Source organism: Mrakia frigida (assembly GCF_051309035.1).
Source record: "Mrakia frigida strain ATCC 22029 unplaced genomic scaffold BDY24scaffold_35, whole genome shotgun sequence".
NCBI classification, from domain to species: Eukaryota; Fungi; Basidiomycota; class Tremellomycetes; order Cystofilobasidiales; family Mrakiaceae; genus Mrakia; species Mrakia frigida.
In genome coordinates this window covers 172,471-192,393 of record NW_027481246.1, presented here as the reverse complement: position 1 = coordinate 192,393, position 19,923 = coordinate 172,471, and the positions used below count along the sequence as shown (strand labels likewise).

The 19,923-nt window shown below is 53.8% G+C and overlaps 8 protein-coding genes across 8 annotated transcripts; 2 read left to right on the top strand and 6 right to left on the bottom strand.

Moving 5' to 3' along the window:
* Positions 1 to 245: 245 nt before the first annotated feature.
* On the bottom strand, positions 246 to 1,804 carry BDY24DRAFT_418176 (acetate uptake transporter family protein; the record flags this gene model as incomplete). Its single annotated transcript, XM_076643812.1, has 10 exons — positions 246 to 378; positions 469 to 543; positions 617 to 703; positions 807 to 823; positions 891 to 1,005; positions 1,069 to 1,079; positions 1,157 to 1,235; positions 1,318 to 1,469; positions 1,554 to 1,606; positions 1,690 to 1,804. 10 exons carry the CDS (start codon positions 1,802 to 1,804, stop codon positions 246 to 248), a joined length of 837 nt encoding a protein of 278 aa, XP_076493419.1.
* A 480-nt stretch (positions 1,805 to 2,284) lies between these two features.
* BDY24DRAFT_185683 (class I SAM-dependent methyltransferase) lies at positions 2,285 to 3,871 on the bottom strand. The gene is made up of 7 exons (XM_076636356.1): positions 3,671 to 3,871; positions 3,421 to 3,514; positions 3,270 to 3,341; positions 3,087 to 3,204; positions 2,812 to 3,004; positions 2,599 to 2,679; positions 2,285 to 2,512 (listed from the first exon to the last, which is right to left on the bottom strand). Exons 1-7 carry the CDS (start codon positions 3,708 to 3,710, stop codon positions 2,466 to 2,468), a joined length of 645 nt encoding a protein of 214 aa, XP_076493418.1. The 5' UTR covers positions 3,711 to 3,871; the 3' UTR covers positions 2,285 to 2,465.
* Positions 3,872 to 3,895: 24 nt separating this feature from the next.
* BDY24DRAFT_444228 (DUF2461 domain-containing protein) lies at positions 3,896 to 6,660 on the bottom strand. The gene is made up of 13 exons (XM_076644834.1): positions 6,058 to 6,660; positions 5,883 to 5,963; positions 5,675 to 5,799; positions 5,532 to 5,585; positions 5,369 to 5,420; positions 5,243 to 5,254; positions 5,071 to 5,133; positions 4,967 to 4,976; positions 4,642 to 4,858; positions 4,406 to 4,491; positions 4,232 to 4,315; positions 4,027 to 4,143; positions 3,896 to 3,958 (listed from the first exon to the last, which is right to left on the bottom strand). The coding sequence occupies exons 1-12, from the start codon at positions 6,554 to 6,556 to the stop codon at positions 4,047 to 4,049; spliced, it is 1,380 nt and encodes a 459-aa protein (XP_076493417.1). The 5' UTR covers positions 6,557 to 6,660; the 3' UTR covers positions 3,896 to 3,958; positions 4,027 to 4,046.
* A 628-nt stretch (positions 6,661 to 7,288) lies between these two features.
* Positions 7,289 to 11,815, bottom strand: BDY24DRAFT_418174 (serine/threonine-protein kinase; the record flags this gene model as incomplete). The annotated part of the gene is made up of 8 exons (XM_076643811.1): positions 7,289 to 7,399; positions 7,490 to 7,806; positions 7,890 to 9,741; positions 9,844 to 10,527; positions 10,689 to 10,918; positions 11,019 to 11,167; positions 11,270 to 11,291; positions 11,497 to 11,815. 8 exons carry the CDS (start codon positions 11,813 to 11,815, stop codon positions 7,289 to 7,291), a joined length of 3,684 nt encoding a protein of 1,227 aa, XP_076493416.1.
* Positions 11,816 to 12,777: 962 nt separating this feature from the next.
* BDY24DRAFT_418173 (PITH domain-containing protein) lies at positions 12,778 to 14,288 on the bottom strand (the record flags this gene model as incomplete). The annotated part of the gene is made up of 9 exons (XM_076643810.1): positions 12,778 to 12,843; positions 12,929 to 12,944; positions 13,073 to 13,132; positions 13,207 to 13,398; positions 13,460 to 13,514; positions 13,609 to 13,634; positions 13,714 to 13,748; positions 13,875 to 14,182; positions 14,264 to 14,288. The coding sequence occupies 9 exons, from the start codon at positions 14,286 to 14,288 to the stop codon at positions 12,778 to 12,780; spliced, it is 783 nt and encodes a 260-aa protein (XP_076493415.1).
* A 140-nt stretch (positions 14,289 to 14,428) lies between these two features.
* On the top strand, positions 14,429 to 15,919 carry BDY24DRAFT_400616 (uncharacterized protein). The gene is made up of 7 exons (XM_076641979.1): positions 14,429 to 14,485; positions 14,594 to 14,782; positions 14,936 to 15,161; positions 15,231 to 15,423; positions 15,508 to 15,637; positions 15,714 to 15,733; positions 15,813 to 15,919. Exons 1-7 carry the CDS (start codon positions 14,438 to 14,440, stop codon positions 15,871 to 15,873), a joined length of 867 nt encoding a protein of 288 aa, XP_076493414.1. The 5' UTR covers positions 14,429 to 14,437; the 3' UTR covers positions 15,874 to 15,919.
* Positions 15,920 to 16,142: 223 nt separating this feature from the next.
* On the top strand, positions 16,143 to 17,401 carry BDY24DRAFT_418171 (uncharacterized protein; the record flags this gene model as incomplete). The annotated part of the gene is made up of 3 exons (XM_076643809.1): positions 16,143 to 16,245; positions 16,319 to 16,528; positions 16,611 to 17,401. 3 exons carry the CDS (start codon positions 16,143 to 16,145, stop codon positions 17,399 to 17,401), a joined length of 1,104 nt encoding a protein of 367 aa, XP_076493413.1.
* Positions 17,402 to 17,575: 174 nt separating this feature from the next.
* Positions 17,576 to 19,562, bottom strand: BDY24DRAFT_185395 (uncharacterized protein). The gene is made up of 10 exons (XM_076636354.1): positions 19,347 to 19,562; positions 19,138 to 19,269; positions 18,993 to 19,064; positions 18,828 to 18,929; positions 18,673 to 18,759; positions 18,427 to 18,598; positions 18,304 to 18,343; positions 17,925 to 18,228; positions 17,793 to 17,816; positions 17,576 to 17,711 (listed from the first exon to the last, which is right to left on the bottom strand). The coding sequence occupies exons 2-10, from the start codon at positions 19,146 to 19,148 to the stop codon at positions 17,636 to 17,638; spliced, it is 888 nt and encodes a 295-aa protein (XP_076493412.1). The 5' UTR covers positions 19,149 to 19,269; positions 19,347 to 19,562; the 3' UTR covers positions 17,576 to 17,635.
* Positions 19,563 to 19,923: the final 361 nt, after the last annotated feature.

Sequence of the window (19,923 nt, the reverse complement as noted above, 5' to 3'; positions counted from 1 at the left end):
GAAGCCCGGAAGGATCAGTCGAAGAAGCGACGACGGCTTAATCAAGTAAGCATCATGAGCAGCGACGATGCGCTTTTCTTCTTCGTTCTCGCTCGTTCAAAGGTCTTGGAAAGGGGGTGAAGATCTCCCCCACTATTATCATATCGTCAGAACTCAGTAACAGTAAACAGTAAAAGCAAAAGCACGAGCAGAAAAGCAACCCAAAGACCAACCAACGAAAAGACGAGGGAAAGCAAGCGAGTCGTTTAGTGACCCTCCTTCTCAGCCTTCTTTCCTCCGAGCTGCCAGACGGGGATCCTGAAGTAGGTCATTCCGACGGGGGAGATCAAAGCGGCGAAGGCGACGTAGAAGGCGAGGAAGGCGGTTCCGAGTCCGAACCTGCGAGAGACGGGAGGAAGAACGAGGGGTCAGCTTTCGGTTTGTTGTGTTTTGGTTTGTTTTGTTGACGGGGAGCGAAAGAAGACGTACCATCCAGCGACGTGGAACCACTTGTCGGATCCGTTGACGAGGTGATCGACGTAGTTCATGTATCCGATAGCTTGGCTGTAGAACGAACAGAGATCAGCACGACGCTCAAACGGGGAGAGAGAGAGAGCGAGAGAGAGAGAGAACGCACAACATGAACTGGAAGAAAACGCAGACGAACATGCCGACGAGGCAAGCGTTGGACTTGAAGGAACCGAGGACAAAGATGAAGGACATGCTGTGAAGAAAAGACGAGAGAGAAGAAAGGTGAGCAGTCGGAAAGACGAGAAAGGAGTGAGCAACGACGCGTTCGAAAAAGGGAGAGAGGAGGAAAAGCTCACATCATCCAGGAGAAGAGCTGAAAGCGAGAGAGATGGAGTGTCAGTAGACTTTCGAGGTCTAGAAGTGATTATGAAATGACTCACCCAGATCGAGATGGCGTTTCCGACCTCAGCGTAGCCCTTGAGAAGAGCGAGTCCCTTGAGCATGGTTCCCGTGGAAGGATCGAGGAGGTAGGAGGCCTGAACTCCGGAGGCAGGGCTAGAAGGAAATAACGATCAGTACCAGCTAGAAAGGTTTCAGGTGTTGCAAAGGAGAACTTACAGGAGGGCGATCTGGGAAAGGGAAAGAGGGAGAGGTCAGCGAGGTTGGTCGAAACGAGACGCGTCCCAAGGTCGTCGCTCGTACTCACAGCGAACGAGAGGTAGAACCCTCCGTAACTGGTGAAGGTCGTAGCGGCGAAGGTGTTTCCACAGGCAAACTCCCACATTCTGAAGAAAGCAGGGGAACGAAAAGAGGGTCAGTTCGAGCCTGAAACGTCGCAAGGAAGAGTGGAAGAGAGCTTCGACTTACCCAGCGAGGATGGTGTTGAGCCCTCCAACCGACAGAGCCAGACTGATCACGACGTTGGGGTTGGTGATACCTCGAGCGTTGAGCACGTACATGGAGTTGACGAAGGTGGTGATTCCGAAGGAGAAGAGACCAAGGGGGGCAGGGTCCGCGAACTGTAGGAGGACGGAGGGAAGGTCAGAGCGATTTCGAGTGTTTGACTTTGCTTAACAACGAGGATCGTGCGAGAAGATACGTACCTTCCTGTGGTATACTGGGAATCCAGGCTGGCTGGTATCGACTGGGTGTCCGTCTGTAGAGAGAAGAGAAGAAGGGAGGAGGGGGGTTTGGCCTGTTGAACGAGAAACAACCGGAGGGAGGAAAAGGCGAACTCACGAGGAGTAACCATAGGCCTGAGAGGTCCAGCTTCGTATTGACCAATCTGCCTCTTCTCAGCATGAGAAGGATCGACAGAGTTGTTGGAGGAGGATTGTTCAAGAGCGGCGGACATGGTGAAGGAAGGAGAGTTGAAGAAGGGTGGAAGGACGATGGCGGTTAGGTAGAGAGCGAGAGCGGATTTGGTTTCGATCTTTGTAGAGCAGCCAAGGAAGAAGTCAACATGGCTCCGCCGTTTCATCTATGGGTCTTCTGACCCAGGTCGTAAACAGGGCCAGAAGAGCAGGTGATGTTGGGAAGAAGATTCCGGTTATCGATTCGGTCGGAAGGAGATTAAGCGACGCGTCGAACACCATCTTCAGATACCGAAACACGCTTGAAGACCTTCCTTTACGGCTTCAGGCTTGTGAAAGACAGGAAGAGAGAGGCGGAAGAAAATCAGCGTCGCGATTGAACAGAAAGGGGAAGAGGAAGGGACGTGAGAAGACTCACGGACGCGATTCCCTCCCTTGATGAAACGCGTCCTCGAAATCGGATCTTGCTGATTGGAAGGAAAGGAAAGATCTGCAGATGTCCGTAAAATTCATCAATAATTCCCCAAACCTCATCTCTTCACAGCGTAGATTGATTTGAACCCCAAGTAGAGCCCAAAATTAACCCCTCGCCTGGCGAAAGAACTGCCCATCAGCCTTCCCTTTTTTTCTCTCGAGGAAAAAACAAGGTCTGAAGGTACTCACACCATTTTCAGATAGAATCCCAGCTGGCTACTTCCAGTCTTAACCGTCCTCGTTCTCTTTGGGTCTTCCAGGTCTGGAACGAGAAGCTGAAGGAAACAAGAGAGGGACGAAACGCGTCGCAGCTCAGCAAGGGGTAGCCGAAACGTCGAGAGAAACAGCGGAGATCGCTCACCTGGCTTCTCCAAAACCCACTCAGAGTTCCAACGAGAAGCAGGGAGTTCAAGGGAGTTCTCCTGTTCCAAAGGCGTCTGGACTGCCAAGGAGCGAAAAAAGGAATAGGCGAGAAAGTAAGCGAAGGGAGGGACGGGACGCGTATTGAAACTCGGCTCTTCCCTCTCGCTTTGACCTCTTCGAAGGAAGGGAAGAATATTGCGTCGAGACTCACTGATATCTGTCCTAGGTCCGACATGGTTCTTGAAAGACTCCTCCTCGACCCTATCGAATCGTCCACCGTCCTCCAAAATCGTCGACTCGACGAGCTCCCTCAAGGAGACCGAAAAGAGCCGAAGCCTTGTTTCCGTAGACAAGGTCTGGATGTAGAGAGAAGACCCATTGTATCTGCTTGTTTCCTTCGCAGTCTTTGAGCTCGCCCCGGAGAAGAAGAGAGAAGGCGCGTGTGAGTCGAAGGAAGCGGATCCAGAGCGAGGAAAAGGGACGAACGTCGGGTTCCTCGATGATGAGGAATCCACCGACTCGAAGACACCGCAAAGCTTCCAGGATAGTGTTCTGATACATGTGAGGAGTCCACCAGAGGAGACAGTGGATGTGGACGAGATTTCTGAAACGACAGAGCCGATCAGCGATGGGATCGAACGCGCCTCCGAGCTACATCTTCAAACTCACAAGTATTCCCCAGGGTAGGGAAGCCCATCCGTGATGTCCCAGACCTCCGTATTCAGGTTCTGAGGAACGAATCTGGACGTGTAGGATGAGAACGATGAGCTCTCGTGCTTCCTCGTTTCCTCGTACCAATCCGAGATCGCAATGGACTCACCTCGTCTCCACAGGAATCAGATCGATCGCATACACCTCGACCTCAGGGAACGTTGAAGCAACATCCGTCGCCCATATCGCTTCGAGTCCAGATCCTGCAAAGAAGAGAGGGAAGAAACGACGTGACGGGATCAGCTCGAGCTCTCTCTTCCTCCTTCTTCCCTCCCTCAACCCTCAAGACTTCCCCCCCTCTCTTGTGCAGCTACTCTCAAACACATGAGCCATCGCGAGTAGCAAACTGATGGGCTCACCGATATCCAAAACCCTCGAATCGTTACTCTCGTTCAGCATCCTCTCGATCCCTCCCTCCCTACTTGTCAATCGCTCGGGGAAAAGCTTCCCGCCGCGAGGGAGCTAGAGAGTTCACGGAAGTTTGATCATGAGGGAAGACGAGGGGGAGTCATGGTGGTGGTTGGAGTTTAAAAGAGAGCGAGGTCGGTGAATGGGAGAAAGCGAGGCTGTCCTGCGACATATATCGGACTCAAATTCTGGCTGCGATGAAGAAGTACGTGTGAAGACATCGTATTTTGGTCGTTATGCTGCAAAGAAGACACAAAGGAGGTTAGGAAACGAGGAGAGGAACGAGACGTTGCGAGAAGGAGCTCACCAAAAAAAGGCAGATCGAGCTCATTCCTCGTCGTCCTCTGCCTCTCCTCCCTCCTCACCCTCGCCGTCGCCCTCCTCTTCCTCCTCAGCTTCGGCAGGGGTGACCATTTCGTTGAGCCTGAACCAAATACCGAAAAGAGTCGACGAGTCAGTTCCAGCTCCCTTCGGACTTCGACTCGACTTCAACTTCGACTTCGAGCACTCACAGATGAACGAAAGGTTGAACGATCTTGATGACTCGAAGGAGCTCGTCTTGCCACCCAGGAGAGGTAACGTCGTTGTCCTTGAACCTGCGGAAACAAAAGAGGAAGGGGGCGGGGAGGAGAAGTCAGCGAGAGATGGAGAACGAGAGGAGACGGGGAGGAAAGAGGGAAACGAACTGCTTGATGACCGCCACCGATCTAAGCTTGAGAAGATCAATGTCGGGATGATCTTTCGAGATTCCTTTAGGAGCGACTTTGAGAGCCTGATGGACCGGGAACGTGAAAAAATAACGGGAACGATCAGCTCGAATCTCGACGCGTCGAGCTCGACCTTCCATCTTCTCGGACCACGTCTCCTCTCCGCCCAGACCTCAGATCAGAAAAACAGGAAACGTCAAGCTCGATGAACTCACATCCTCCCCGCCAAACACACTCCTCCTTCTCCTCGCGCTCGGCGCATCGTGATCCTCCGCTTCCTCCTCGTCCTCGTCGCTCGAGTCGGCAGCCTTCTTCTTCTTCTTGGGCTTCTTCTTCGCATCGGCGAAAGGTTTGGGTTCTCCGAACTCGGCAACAAACTCCGGAGCGGAGAGGATTTTTCGAAGACGTTTTGGGGAGTTGAGGATGAAGGCTCTGGAGCGAGGGAAGGAAGGAGAGAGAAGGCGAAGGTCAGCTCAGTCAAATCGACTTGCAATCAGAGATGAAAGAGAAGAGGGAATTGGTTGAGACGGAGGGACGAACCGAATAGAAGCTGTGGGGACAGAAGAGTCGGCGAAACGGACGAAGTCAGAAAGAGCAGGGACGAACGGAGCGAAAGAGAAGTAAAGAGAGGGGAGAGAACATACCAAGCTGATCCTTGTCAGGTCCCCAGACTCCAGCAGCGAGAATGGATCGTCCGTTCGGCATGACTGAAGAGGAAGAAAGAGGGACGGAAGGCGGAGTGAAGATCAGGAGCGAGACGAACGAGGAAGAAAGGAAGGAGTGGAAGGGACTGCAAAAAAAACAAAATGTGCTCACTCATGACGTGGTCTAAAAAGTAGGAACAGGCAAAGAAGAAGAAAGAGCGTGAGCAAGCCTTCCTCGAAAAGAGAACGAAGAACAAAGACGCGTCGCGTCGAGAAGGGCGAGTTGGTTTAGACGTACAGTGAGCGAAACCTCCCTTCCTACCAGTTCTAGAGAGACTTGCGGATAGGTTCTGGATGTTGAGAAAAGCGGGAAATGAAGAAGAACAGTTGAAGGTCAGCGTGGACGAGATCGGACGCGTCGAGCAAAGGTCGAAGGACGGAGAAGAACGAGCGAGATGAACCTTCTTGTAAGGGGTCTTGTCGTTCGAGAATCGGACGTCTCTGTAGATTCTATGCTGTAGATCGTGACCCGAAGGAAGAAAAGGGTGAAGTGAGCTTCGACAGGGCAAGGAAAGAAGGAGGGGCCGAAGCGAAAGGAACGAACCACCAAGTCCTTCGACGGCATGTAGGGGATCTCATCATCGATTTCCATAATCTTGGGAACGAGGGTATCGACGAAAGCGTTCCATTCCTTCTCAGCCATTCGGTATCGAGGTTCGTTGGCCCAGACTGTGGCGGAGACGAAAGGGAAGAGCTCCAGTCAGGACGCGAGCTCGAGAGAAGGAGGAGGGAGGGAGGAAAGAGAAGCCCACACCACTCCCGATCGTTGTGGCCAGGCTTCGTGAGATCCTCTAGGAATCCGAGGGTGTTCTTGGAGACCTGACCAGCGGGGACTAGAGGTTGAAACGAGTGAGAAGGTAGTCGGACCGAGCGAGATCGAGACGGTCAAAGAAGGGAAGGGAGGCAGGGAAGGAGAATGGAGCTCACCGAGACCTGTGGTAGGCGCTTTGACGACCTGCCTGACGACTGTAGTTCCATCCTTCGACTTGAAAGGTTTTCCCTTGCCCTTGGAAACGACGTTCTCCTCCTCCTCGTCGTCTTCTTCGATCTCTGAAACCTCAGCAGAAGCGTCACTCGCATCCTCCTCCTCGTCCTCCTCCTCGTCGTGGCTCTCCTCCTCCTCTGCACCCTTCCTAGACTTCTTGTTGGGCTTGCCACCTTCCTTCTCTTGAAGTTTCCTCTTCTTCTCCCTCTCCTTGTTTCTCGATTCCTCGAAATCTGAACCGTCGATATCGCTCGAACTGATTTCCTGGTCGTCGTCGTCCGAGGAGAGCACGATGACCTCCTTCTTCTTCTTCGTCCCTTTGCCCCTGGAAGCTGAACCTGAGGCTTTTCGAGTCGGAGCTGGCTTGGATTTGGGAGTAGGAGCTTTGGAAGAAGAGGAGGAAGCTCGTGAGGAGCGTTTGGAGGTGGAAGGGGTCGCCATAAGGAGAGAGCGAGGGGGAGTGAGAGTTGGGAGGGAAAGGCAAGAGTGATCTCCTTCCAAACCGCGACCATCTCCTTTGGAGAACCTTTTCAGGAATTGTTCTGTCATTCGTCCAAACTCGCTGGTAACCATCTGGCGTTCAGCTCGAAAAATGTTAGCAAATGCACGAACAGCAGGAGGGAGAGGATTCCCGAGGAAGGTGAGCTCAACCTCCGCGCCTTTCCTTGCTCAACTTCTCTCCCTCTCCTTCCTTGCTTCTCACCTTTCTCTTGCCAAGCTGATCTTTCGATCACCTCTTCATACTTCTCCAGTCCCTCCGATCGTCTTCCCTCTGGAAATTATCCCAATACATCCTCTCCCATCTCGACCAGCTCTCCCTCGCCCAACTCTGCCTCGCCGGCTTCTCTTCTCTCCTGGTTGGTCCGAAAAAGAAGCTAGGATCGAAAACCGTAGACTAGCGAGTTTACATAAGATGGGCGATCAGAGATCTCGAAACGAAATAGGATGGAGAATCGAAGATGCAGGCGAACAAAGAAGGAACAAAAGGACGACAGACTTAGGTAGAATAGAGGTATGTGGATCAACACGAGAGGGTAGAAAAAAAGAGGGTAAGTAGAGGTGAGCGGTCAACGCGTAGAGAAGGGCAGGGTGAGACTAGGTAGATATGGGGGGAGATGAGAGAGGGAAGGCGGGAGGTCCATCGAAGACGAAAGAAGAGGGAGGGCGGGAGGCTTAGTGAGAAGGATGTCGAGATTGATGCTGCTGATGTTGATCGGCGACGGAGGCGATGTGGGAGAAGGGAGGGAGGGTGGTGTGACTGGAGTTGGCGTTCGGAGGGTTGGGCTGAAGGGAGGAGAGAAAGATGAAGACGCGTCTCGTCAGTTCTGCGTGCGTTGCTTCTCTTCGTCGAGAGAGAGAGAGAGAACAACTCACCACTCTGAACATCTCGTTATACCCATCCAAGCTCAAGCCCTGACTCGACATCCCCGGTAACGAGAGGTTGCTAGCCTGGACGACTGGACGTCCGTAAGGATCGTACTTCGACGAAGGAGAAGCGTAGCGACCGGAGGGACTGCCGAGGTTCGTGTGTTCTCTGAAGTCTCTCGAGAGTTGATCTCCGATCGAGCCTGATCCGTGAGGGAGGGAGTAGAGTTGAGGAGAGGACGTGGAGCCTTGGGAGGAGACGGAAGCGGCTGTCCGACTGAGGGAGGAAGGGTACTGGCGAGGGGAGGAACGAGGTCCGGGATCGCCTGAGAAAGGGAGAGAAAGAGGAAAGGGTCAGTCTCAGAGTGATCGAGTGGGAGCAGAGATAGAGGAGAGAGATTGAACTCACTGTCCACACTCTGGAAGGTCATGATCGAAGGAGAACGTAGCGAGTTGGCGTCGAGCGAAGACATCGAATGATCGTCGTCTCCATCCCTCCGACGCGACTTGTGTCGATGCTCCCTCGTCGGATCGAAAGGTTTGAAGGGTCCACCTGAAGCTCCACTCCGATGGGAAGCTGACGATCCACCGAGATGAGGGTTCGAAGCTGAGTGGTTGAGGGAGGACGAACTGGGAGCTCCGAGACGATCTCTCGACGACGAGGAAGCTGCCGACTGTTGTCGATCGACCTGTTTCCCCTTGTCCTTCTGAGGGGACCTGTGGTCCGTAGCAAGCATCGACCGTCCAGTTGTCATGTCCCTCCACTCGATCTCGACGACTCCTCCTCCGTTGGCCTTGTTCGTGCTGACCTGCTCGGCGACGAGTCGATCCCTCTTCTGCATGACGGCTCTCGCTCTCTCCCTCGCCTGAGCCTGAGCAGCCTCCCTCTTCGCCAACTCGAGCTGCTTAGCCACCCTCTTCGCCTCCTTCTGAGCAGCCTTCACGTCGAGAGGATCGTTGCTGACCGACGGGGAAGGTCCTGAGTCGGGAGCGTTCGAGATCGACTGAGTCCGTTTGAGAGGAAGCGAGTGCGACGATCCGTTGGGTTCCTCTCCGACGGGAGCGAGAGACTCGTGTTTCGACTCGTTCGAACCTCCAAAGACAGATCCGAGTCCCCACTTCTTCTTCTTTGGGACGGGGAGAGCTGCTCGTTTCGCTGCTTCGACTTGAGCGTTGGCCATGACGACGTCCTGTCTTCGAACTCGTTCGTCGTCCATCGGGGGAGGCATCGAGAGCTCGTCGTCGTAGGGAGTACGGATGGTAGGAGGAGGGTGCTGGCGGTAGTGAGATCCGTTTCCTGGAGTATCGATGTGGGAGGAAGAACTGGCGTGACTGCCTGAGTTGACGGTGCTGCTCGATTGAGCGAAGGCTGGGGAGATGGAGGAGTGGCTTCGACCGTCGTAGCCTTCGTAATTCGATCCGTCGTAGTGGTTCTGACTGAGATGAGAGTTGCTCGATCCATGACTCGCTTGGGAGGAGTGCTGCTGCTGCCACGAGTTCGACGTCGGCGACGCAGACGACGGCTGATCCTCCTTGAAGTTGTAACGACTGATTCCCGACGGTGGAGCTCGTCTTCCGTAGCTCGAGAGATCTGCTGCTGGAAGATCGAGCTCTCGAAGTTGGTCGACGAGAGCTGAGGCTCCGCTCGTCCGTATCCGAGGAGAGATGAGGGTCGAGGCCGACGAGATGTTGTGCTCGAGTCCTGGAGTGTCGTAGACCGTCTTCTGGGAGTTTTGGGAGTGGATGGAGATGCCGGATCCTCCTGAGGGTGAAGAAGGGATTTGAGAGGGAGAGTCGCGGTACTGAGGGTAGAAAGGAGCTCGGGTCTGGTTTTGGTTCTGGGCGAGGAGAGGAGAGAGTTGAGGAGGAGGGAGGGTTCGAGTGGATCCGTCGACGATGTTGAACGAAGGAGGGTTCTGGTGAGGGATAGACGAGTGGGAAGGAGGGAGATCTCGTTCTGGGACTCCGTGGACGACGCCGGAGTTGGGAGGAGAGATGAGGACCGAATTCGAGGACGACGACGAGAGATGAGGTTGGGAGGGTCGACCGGGGAAGGAGGAAGGGGAAGGAGCTTCGGGCATGGCTGGGATGTAGGGAGTGGCTTGGATGCGAGGAACCGTGATTCGGAAGTAGGCGTGTTCGAGGCAGGCTTTGGCGGTGATTCGATGTTTTGGGTTGTATCGAAGGCACTCGGAGATGCAGTCGATGAGGGTGAGAGGGATGGAAGGTTGGAAGAGGGAAGCGAACGGTGGTGGTGACATCTGAGACAAAAGAAGATGAGAACAGAAGAAGGGGTCAGTAAAGGGAAAAGACGAACTGCGACGCGACGAGGGTTGGAGGGACGAGAGTCGAGTCGAATTCACCTTCGGAAATCCAAACCCAACAGCTCTCGCCATCTTGATCCCTCGATCCCAATCTCCTCCTCCTCTCGGCTTCCCTCTCTCGTCCAGTCCGTACTCCCTACTCGGATCTCCCAAGATCGCACAGATCTTGTATACCTGATCCACCTCGCTCTGACCAGGGAAGATCGGCTTGAGGTTGACGAGCTCAGCTAAGATCGTCCCCAGAGCCCACATATCCACCGGAGGTCCGTAGTCTCGACTCCTCAGCAGCACCTCGGGAGCTCGGTACCATCTCGTCGAGACGTATTCGGTGTAAGGAGGTTTCGAGTTGATCTCCCTGGCGAGTCCGAAGTCGGCGAGCTTGACGATGACCACGACGTCCGTTTCCATCCTCGTTCCTGGCGGTATCGGCGTCTCTCGAACGGGAAGGTAGTCCTGAAGTCCAATGGTGGTGACGAGGAGGTTCTCGGGCTTCATGTCTCGATGGAAGTAGCCTGAAGCGTGGATGTGATCGAGACCGGAGATGACCTGATGGAAGACGGAGGCGATCAGACCTCCAGCGAGAGGACGACCTTTGCGCGACTTGGTGAGTTGGTAGAGGTTTCCTTCCATGCACTCGAAGACGAAGTAGAGTTCCTTGGTTGGTTGGAGGAAGGCGTCGTAGAGGGGGATGATGTTCGGATGGGAGGGGATCGACCGTAACGACTGAGGAAGCAAAGGATCGAGATGAGTGACTCGTCTTCTGAACAAGAAATGTTCGCATCGACACCAACAGCTACTCCTCCTCGATAGGAAAAATCTCGGCGAGATGCGACCTCGAAAGTTGAGACTCTGAGGCCGAAGGAAGGAAAGCACGACCAACTCACCTCGAGCTCCTTCAGCTTCCCAGCTTCCTCCCACCCTCTCTCCCAAACCCTCTTCATCCTCTTCACCGCCACCAGCCTCTTCCCCACCCATTCTGGTCTCGCTCCGGCTCCACACTGCATCGGACTGAGAGTCGTTCCAGCGGGAAGAGGAGAGTGCCAGTCGCAAAGCCAGACGGTTCCAAACGATCCATCTCCGACGAGCTTGACAGGTGTGTACGAACGAGGAGCGTCTGAGAGGAAGGTTGTGAAACGAGTAAATGTAAGTCAGCTGGGTCGTCGATCTTAAAGGAGAAGCGGTAGAGAAAAGAGCTGGAGAGTAACGAGACGAACGCCAGTCGAGAGGAGAGACCGCGAGGTGGGATGGAACTGAAGGAGGCTCCATCCCGTGAAGCCTCGTCGAAGGAGGAGAGAAGGTGATTGAAGAGGTCGAATCTTCAAAGCAGGAAGCAGGCAACGCGGGGAAGGGGGAGTCCTGCTCCCTGAGAGAAACAAAAGAAAGGAAGAGAACAAAAGAGGGTGGTGGTTTGGATTGACCTTCCCTCCTTTCACCTTCCTTCCCTGTTCTCTCAGCCCAAGACCACGTTGCGCTCCCCTGTCGGGCCCCTGATCGAGAGAACCTGTATGAACCCCGCAAAGAGTTCATATCCCGCCTTCTCGCTGTCGTTTCTGGGCCCACCTCCTCTCTCTCCTCTCTCCTCTCCTCTCCTCTCCCTCCTTCGCCTCCCTCGAGAGTCTCTGATCCCGAGATACGAAAGATTGGTGGCTGTTCTCGGAGAAATACAAACTGAGCCGAAATGAAGTAACTCACCTGGTGGCAGTACACCCCAAGAAGAACTACTGGCTGGTATCGACGAGCCGTTGCCTTTCGTCGTGCTTGTTGAGGTCGATCCGTTCAAAGATGACGAGTGTGGGTGCTGATGAGGATTCGAAGAGGAAGAAGAAGAAGGGTAGGAAGGATGTCGACGTTGCTGCTGCTGCTGTTGATGATGGGAAGGTGGAGGTGGTAGAGGGACGGTGGGTGGTGGATGAGAGGAGGAAGGCGTGGATTCGAGCTGATGGTGGTTCGAAGGAGGAGGAGGAGGAGGTGGAAGCCAGCTCGACGAAGGTCCAGATTCAACGACAGACATTCCAGAGGTTCAGGACGAGGTTCTGGTAGAAGACAAAGGTGGTATACGAGAGTCAGCACAGGTTTGAAGCGAGTGTATACAGCTCAGAGAGAGAGAGAGAACATCGGATCGGAGCTGACGAGAGGTGGAGGGAGGAGGAGAGGGAGGAGAGAGGCGAGCTTCAACTCTCCTGAAACGAAAGCTATACGGTTCTCTATAGGGAAGCAAGCTCTTCCCAATCCACCTATACAGCCTCCTCTACAAGTTCCAGAACCCTTTCCTACTAAGAATTCTTCCACAAACTCGTGAGCTCCCTCCCTTCCTCTCTCGATTCGAAGCTCATGGACTCACTGGTTCTCTCGTCAAACGAGTTTCTTTACAGATGTACTGAAGAGGAGATATGGGTCCTAATCCAGTTCCCTGGAAGATCGAAAGTCGTCTGGCTTTGAGGCTGAACCGGCAAGGAGAAGGGAAGGGGAGGGAAGAAGGAGAGCTCGAAGGAGCGAGGCCTCTGTAGAGTTTGGACAAGGGGAGACTTTAGGACCTCGGTTGCTGGTAGATGCTGCTAGATTCGAGGGGAGGGGCGTAGGCGAAGAGAGAGGAAGAGAATACGGAAGAGAAAGAAGGGGACGGATTCGGTGTTGGTCGTTGGGAGGGAAAGAAAGATCGAGCTAGGCCTTAAGAGGGAGGGAGACGTCAAGCGGGGGGTCTCACTATTGCATTCGAAAGTTCGACCTTCCAAACAAGAAAAATTGCTTCTACTCCTCGTCAAGTGTGTAGCCGATAGTCCAATTAACCCACCTGTCGAGACTCGGATCGAGAAAACCTGCTTCCACCCACCCCAGGAAGAAGGAAACGAAGGCGAGCCTTCAACGACGTCTCCTCCAAAACGAGACTAAGGAGGAACGAGACTGCGACGCCTGTTCGTTCTGACATGCTCTCTGTTCCCTTGAAAGGGAGATACGAAAGGGAAACGCATAGATCTACCGAATAGTGCTATTTCTAGGAGTAGCAGTCTCCCGCAACGAGTCGATGGGCGCATCGGCTCCCTGGAGAACGACGCGTCGAAACAACAAAAAGAAGGTCAGCTGAGGGAGATCGATCTTCGTGGAGCAAAAGAGTGGGTGGACGAACCTGTGCTGCTGGTATGCTTTGAGAGGGCGAAGAGGAGAAAGAGGATCGAAAGAGGATCGAAAGAGGAAAGAGAAAGAGGGAAGGTCAGCGGAGAAACGTCGTGGACGCGTTGGGAGGGTGGTGGGAAAGAAGGAAAGGACGAACGTCATCTCGCTGTCGTGCGACTTGGAAGGATTTCTTGGGTCTCCGTTGCATCCGACAAAGCTACCAAAAAGAGAAGAAGAGACAGTCAGTCTTTTTCTGACGCGATGAGGACGAAAAGAAACAAAACAACTCACTAGATGCGCGTCTTCTCCCCTCCCTCCGAGGCTCCAAAGTAGAGACTAAGCGAAACCACGTCCGTAAACACCGACACCTTCAAAGGGTACTCGGTCACTCCCAATGTCGAGGAGGAGGAGGATAGGAGTGCAATTTCCTGCGATGGTTTGAGTCCTCCTGCCGAAACTGGTAGACTGTCAGGGAAGGTGAGGCTGCAACGAGCGAGAGGAAAGGTTAGCACGAGAAACTCTACAGAAGACACACAAAACTGACCCTGCTGCACGATTGGCGTAGATTCTGAGAACGGAAGGACAGTATTCGCCACGGCCTTGAGAAGAAGACGAAGAAGCGACGCGAGGAACGAAAAGTATCAGCTTGGCCTTTCAACGGTAACAGCCTCGGTCTGGATCGAAGACACTCACCTGTTTTGACGAGAATTGATCGTACCCTTGAGTTAAAAGGAAGAAAAGAGGGGCGATTGAGCTTCGAAGGAAAGCAGGAGGGAGGTGCGTCGAGCTCGAGCTCACCGGACGTTTTGAATGAAAGGGATCGTCAAAATCAACTACTCACACGGACCGAGAAGAAGAAGGAGAAGTCAGCTCGAAGCCTGGCGAATCGGGTCTTTCGTCTCCGAGCTCATCCTTGGAGGGAGGGAAGAGAAGGAAGGGAGGAAGAGGAGTGAGCTCACTTCATCGTCTACTCCGCTATCCACCCAAGAAAACTCGTCGTCTCTCTCCTCCCACGTCTTGATCACAACCTTGGCCTCTCCAGCTCTTCCCTCTCCTCCATTCGATAACGGTGTACTACTGCTGCTGGTCGATATTGATGCCGAAGGTCGAGAGGAGGAGGAGGAGGAGGAGGAAGGAGCTCGAGGTTCGTCGATGTTGAGACCCGAGACTTGATCTCTATCGATCTGAGCGTAGAGATTGGTTGTTGCTGAGGATCCAGATGTTAAGCGAGAGGACGCTGAGGAAGAGGCGAGGAGATCGGTGAGAGCTAGAAGGGGAAACAAGGGAAGGGAGGAAGAGTGAGCTCCCGGAGGATTGGTAGAGGGGAGGCAAGGAAGAGTAAACGAACTGAGGTCGTCTTCGCAAGAGGGCATGCTGGAGAGTTGAGGGAAGAGCTCAAGGTTTCCGAGATCTGAAAACAAGGCTGGTGGTGGTTTAGAGGACTTCGACGTGGAAGGAGGAAAGTCGGTCATCACTCTTGCTTCCCTCTCTTCCCTCTTCTTTCCTCCAACGACGATGTACGATGGCCACCGCTTTTGGGATCATCTGCGTCATACTCATCTTCCCACTCGTGAGTAATCTCCCAATCCTGATACCTCAGAAGTCCCGTCTCGCTCTTCTCTTTCCAAGGAGCTGAAGCTCACCCTTCTTCCCTCCGCCCTCCTCCGACCCTCCTCAGCTCGTCTATGCCTTCGTCTTTGACAGAATCCCACTTCTCAGCACACTCCTCTCTCCTTTACTCTCTCGACGCATCAACGTAAAAGCCATCAAAGCTGCAGCTCTCAGGAGACGGCGTCCAGACTCGTACGGAGATGAAGATCGTCCGATTTGGTCTCCTTCATCTCTCGAGCAGCTCGAGACGAGAACGGTGAGGTTCCAGAGCTCTTTCTCGCTTCCGACGACGCAGACATCGCTTGGGGAGGCTACACGCTGCTGCTCAGGTCGACCTTTTATATCTCCGTGCTCGTCTTCTTCCTCTCCCTCGCTGACTCTCCTCGGCGACGTCTCCCTTTCGCTTCAGCTTCTCCTTCGCCTCCTCCCTCCTGAACTCGTCCTCGACATCCTCTTCCTCGCCTCCTATCACACTCTCACCGGAAGCACTCAAAGCGTTCGCCAATGGGTCGTCACTCAACGTTCTCGGCCATATCTAGTCTCCTCGCCGATTCCAAAAGGAGGTCGACTCGAGGAGATCCGAATCGCCATCAAGTCGAAGGATCAAGGCTGGTCCTCCTATCCAGAAGACTATGGTGAGCTCTTCCTACCGACTGCTCCTCGCTATATCGGCGAAGTCTGACTCTCCTGTATTTTTCTCGCAGGTACCTACAACAACTCCAACTCTTTCTTCCAAGCTTTCCTCCTTCGACCTACCGTTATCCCACCAGCTCCCGAAACGAGTAGATCAAACCCCTGGAGCTTCTCTTTGTCGTCGTCGATGGATGGAACGCTGAAGGCTTCGGTGGATATGGAGGTGGCCAAGAGTCGAGAAATCATTCAATTCAACGTTCACGCGTTCGTCACGTCTCGCCTCCTGTCCACTTTCGTCTCTCCCTCTTCTCGTCCTGATCTTCTCACTTTTGTCTCTTTATGACACAGTGGACAATTCCTCAAAAATCACATCATCTCAATCCGACGCGATCGTCCTCCTTTTGTTAACTCTTTCCCTCTGATTCGTGAGGCTCAGCCCGGCGATCGAGTGATTCTGGAAGCTACTGCAAGATATCCTGTGAGTAGATTTGCTTCGAGTGAGAGAAAGTTACAAAATAATGACTCGGATTGTTCTTCTTCTCTCGACATTGCAGGGTTGGGAGAACAGAGTCGCGTGAGTGGACGTCTTTTTTGAGACGCGTCGAGAAACGAACTCGAGCTGATCGATTCTCCTTCATTGCTTTGATCTACAGAGCTGCTAGGATAGATGTCTTCGTTTCGTACTATCACGGACCACCGGAACTTAGGTTCTGATCTCTTCACTTTCTAGACTGCTCGATCTCATGGGGGTTTCTCGAGCACGAGAGCGAGGTCGGGAGGAGAGACAGCTCGAGAGGTCGTACGGGTTGACGCGTCAAAGGTGGATGAGCTCTTGGAGGTGAAGAAGAGAGAGACGCATATTTTTCTCGAGGAGGTTCGTTGCTAACCTCTTGACTAACTCCGCCTCCTTATCTTTCTTTCGCTGCTCTTCCACAGCTGACCTCAAACCACCATCTTCTTCTCCTTTTCTCCATCTCCTCGCTATGCCCTTAAAATTGCAGAAACGACGCTTCAAAGCTAGTCTCAAGGACTCACGACCCAACCCTCGGATCACACTCGACATTGACAGGCTTTCTAACGAGCTGGGTAAGTTCACGAAGCGGACCCTCGGGGAGCGGAGTTGGGATCGGTAGCTGACCCTCATTTCTCTTCCCTTCAGCTCGACCTTCTGTCCCAGCACTCTTCAACAAAGTGAGATCCAAGATTCAACCCTTCCACACCCAGATCGATATCGGAACGGCAGGACACGTCCTTGGGAGACAAGGATGTGAAGATTTCATGTTCGAGCTTCAGAAGGTTCCCGAGAGGTGGATCTGGTTTAGAGCAGAAGCTCGAAAGCAGGAAAGTAGCGAGGTGGTCGTGAAGCATTGTAAGTCTAGGATATTGGTGCCAGAAAGGAGACGAGGGTTCGAATCTCGAAACTGACGCCCCGACGCGTCTTCCTCGTTCAGTCAACCCTCTTCCCATCATCCTCGAAACCCTTCCTCACTTCCCCAACCTCGCTTCCATCGAATTGAGCTTCCACTTCCGCCAATCAACCATCGAAGGTCTCTACACCATCTTAGACCTGCCCAAACTCCAATTCCTCGCTCTCACCAACCACGGCTTCGAGTCCAATCTCTTCTCCTCCTTCCTTCAACGAGTTCGAGCGGTCCTCCCAAGGTCTCGTCTCCGCACCCTCTCGCTCGCCGGAACAGTCTCGCATTCGGACGTGGACGACGAGATCCTGAAGATCCTTCGAGTTGGAAGGAGAGGGCTGGAGGGGTTGGATCTCGGCAGAGCGATCAGAACGTTGGAAGGGCAGACGAACCTAGTCGAGGAGGTCGAGACGTACAACAAAACGATTCTCAACCTCCACCTCCATCATTCAGCTCCTTACGGGCTTTCGAGTCGATTGTGGACGGCCCTCGCAGGGAACAGAACCCTTCAACAACGAACCCAGAAGGCGGCGCTGGCACTTCGTCGTCCCCTTCGAATCCTCCTTCAACAACCTCGCACCACTTCCTCTTCCTCTCCTCCACCCCCTTCCTCTTCTTCCGGATTCAAACCAAACCTCTCCACCTTCGCCAACCTTCCCCTGGATGTCATCTTTGAGATCGTCGCCGTGCTCTCCCCTCGCCAGATTCGAAACCTCGTCACTTGGACGTCGGATAGAACGACGTTGGGCCCTGAGAGGAAGAAGGAGACGGGGAAGGGGTTTCTGAAGGCAGTAGACTGCTGGAGGTGGGATGGGTACGAGTGAGGAGTATCGAGGGTCGGTCGGGGATGCACGCGTCGGTCATTCCGTTGGTTTCCGTCTCTCCTTCTTTCTCGCGATTCTCAATATACTTCCTCAAACTTCATAGTCATCCCTTAATTTCTCATGGCTCCTTTGTGCATCAAGCTTCGCACCAAGATATGTGGGAGCAAGGCGACGGAAACAGATTGAGACGTCCCGTCCTCTTCTCGTCATCCCTCTCCCTCCCTCTTCCCTCCCTCACCACCTCACCCCGGAACTCCTCACCATCTCCTGCAAGATCTGAACCAGCTCAGCGAAAGATGGGAGGTTGGGTCTGTGTCGAGACCGAAAGATCACAACGCGTCGAAAGTCAGCGATGACTCGAAGTTCGAAGTGCGAGGGAAACGAGACGAACCCGAATCGTGCGAGAAGAAAGTCTCTGGAAACGACGAAGGGAAAAGGAGAATAGGATGAGTGAGTTGGTTTCGAGGAAAGAAAAATGGAATAAAGGAGGAGAGGCGAGAGAGAGAGAGAAAATTGCACCAACCTCGGCGAGCGTCCAGCCCGTTCAAGATCGCTACCGACTCTCTCGTCATCGTCGCTCCAGACTTTGATGACGTTGCAGCATCGTTCGAAGGTTTGGAGAAGGGGTTCGTGGTCGGGCTGATGTTGGGGAGAGGAGGAGAAGGAGGACGGAAGGAATGGAGTGGGATTCGATTCGCATCGCTGAGTTGGATCGGAAGAGGGCAGCAGTGGTTCGTCGTGGTTGGAGCTGAGGTTGAGCATGATAGTCTCGACGTGAGGGAGAAGGAGAGTGGTAGGTGACGTTGACGAGAGTTGAGCCGAGGCGTCTGCCTAAAGAGGAACGAAACGAGACGAGGTCAGGAGAGAGTGAAGAAGGGAGAGACAAGAAACGAGATACGAACCGTCCATCGCTTCGAGAGCTGATCGAGCTTCTTCCTCTGTCTTTAAGAGAGGAGAGGGTCACAGAGGGTCAGTGCAAGGAGCTCACATCGGGCGAAAAGACGAGGGGGAGAGAGAGGACTCACAGCAAAGGCAACGAACCCCGTTCCCGTCGCATAACCTGTCTTCCCAAACAAGACTCGAGCGCTATATAGCAACGAAACCAAGCTCATCATGAGACGGAGGTTTCGAAGATCGACGAGGTTGCCGTTCGGTAGGGCGACGAGACGTCGAGTGTTCGGCTTGAAGGGTGCGGGTCTGGAGAGGAAGGGGACGAGGCGAAGGGAGGGTTCAGCTCGATGTCGGACGATTCGAGATGGAGAGCGACGAACCTTGCAGCGACTACGACGGGCGGAAGAGGAGGTTGTTGAGCCATGGGAGAAGGAGCTGGGATTTGGGAGGTGGTTGTAGAGGAAGATCTGTGAGGAAGGAGGGCGAGGGAGGTTAGTCTAGACGAAGGAAGAGAAAAAAAAGGAAGAAGACGAACTGAGAAGGAGGCTGCGAGGAAGGCTGCTGTTTCGACTTCTTGGGGATCGGAGGAAGAGCTCGAGATGATGATGGCATATCCCTCGAGCCATTCGATGACGACCTGATTAAGGAAAGAGGAAGGAAGGTCAGCGCGAGAAAGGTCGGAAGAAAGACGGTGACTCACGACGATCCATCCGACGCGTCGAGACGAGGTCGCTTGGGAGGTCTCGGTTCCGATCTTGAAGTCGACGACGATCTTCCGAATCACAGTAAAACGAGGGTAAAGGTCAGAAAATCTTCTACGAACGCAAACAAGGATGGACGCTCACCCTCCTCGCATCGATCGATCCAAATCTCTCTCCGACGTCTCGCTCTTCCTTTCGCTCCCGCTCTCATCCTCCTCCTCGTCCGACTGGATTCGACGTAGCTCCTTCTTAGCCGGACTCGAGACTTGAGGTGACCTTCACACCCGATTGAGAACGAACCGCGATCAGCTTGATCTCCCGTCCCCTCCTTCGTCCAACTCGAACGAACGCACCTTTCCTCCTCCCTCTCGTCCTCCTCCTCGCTCAACTCACTCTCACTATCTTCTTCCCCACTTTCCCCCCCTTTCTCTTCCTTCTTCTCCTCCTCACCACTGCCCTCTCCCTCGTCATCTTCTGCTTACCCACCTTCACCCATCTTGTTCCTCTCGCTCCTCCCCTCAAAATCCCACTTCACCTTCTCCCTCACGTACACAGCAATGGCCGGACGGTTGGCGGAAGGGAGGGAAAGGTAGGTTTGAAGGTGAGTGGAGAAGAAGGATCGAGGAGCTCGAGCTCAACGTTTCAGTCCTTCCTCCGCCGTCCTCGCTCGATAGAGACGCTGCTGAACCACTTGAGGCGAGATGTAGACTAGGAGCTGTTGGTGTAGAAGCTTCCAACCGTGCGGCGCTGGGATCTGAGAGTTGGAGCTGCTGAGAGTGAAGCGTCGATGGAAGGAGGGAGGGAGGGCTGAAGTTGAGCTCAACCTCACTGACCAGGCTCGTCCGCTGTCGCTGGCGAAGGGGAGCAAAACTTCCTCCTTGCTTGGAACGATTCGACTGAGCTTGTGCTAATGCTCTGCGTCCGATCTAC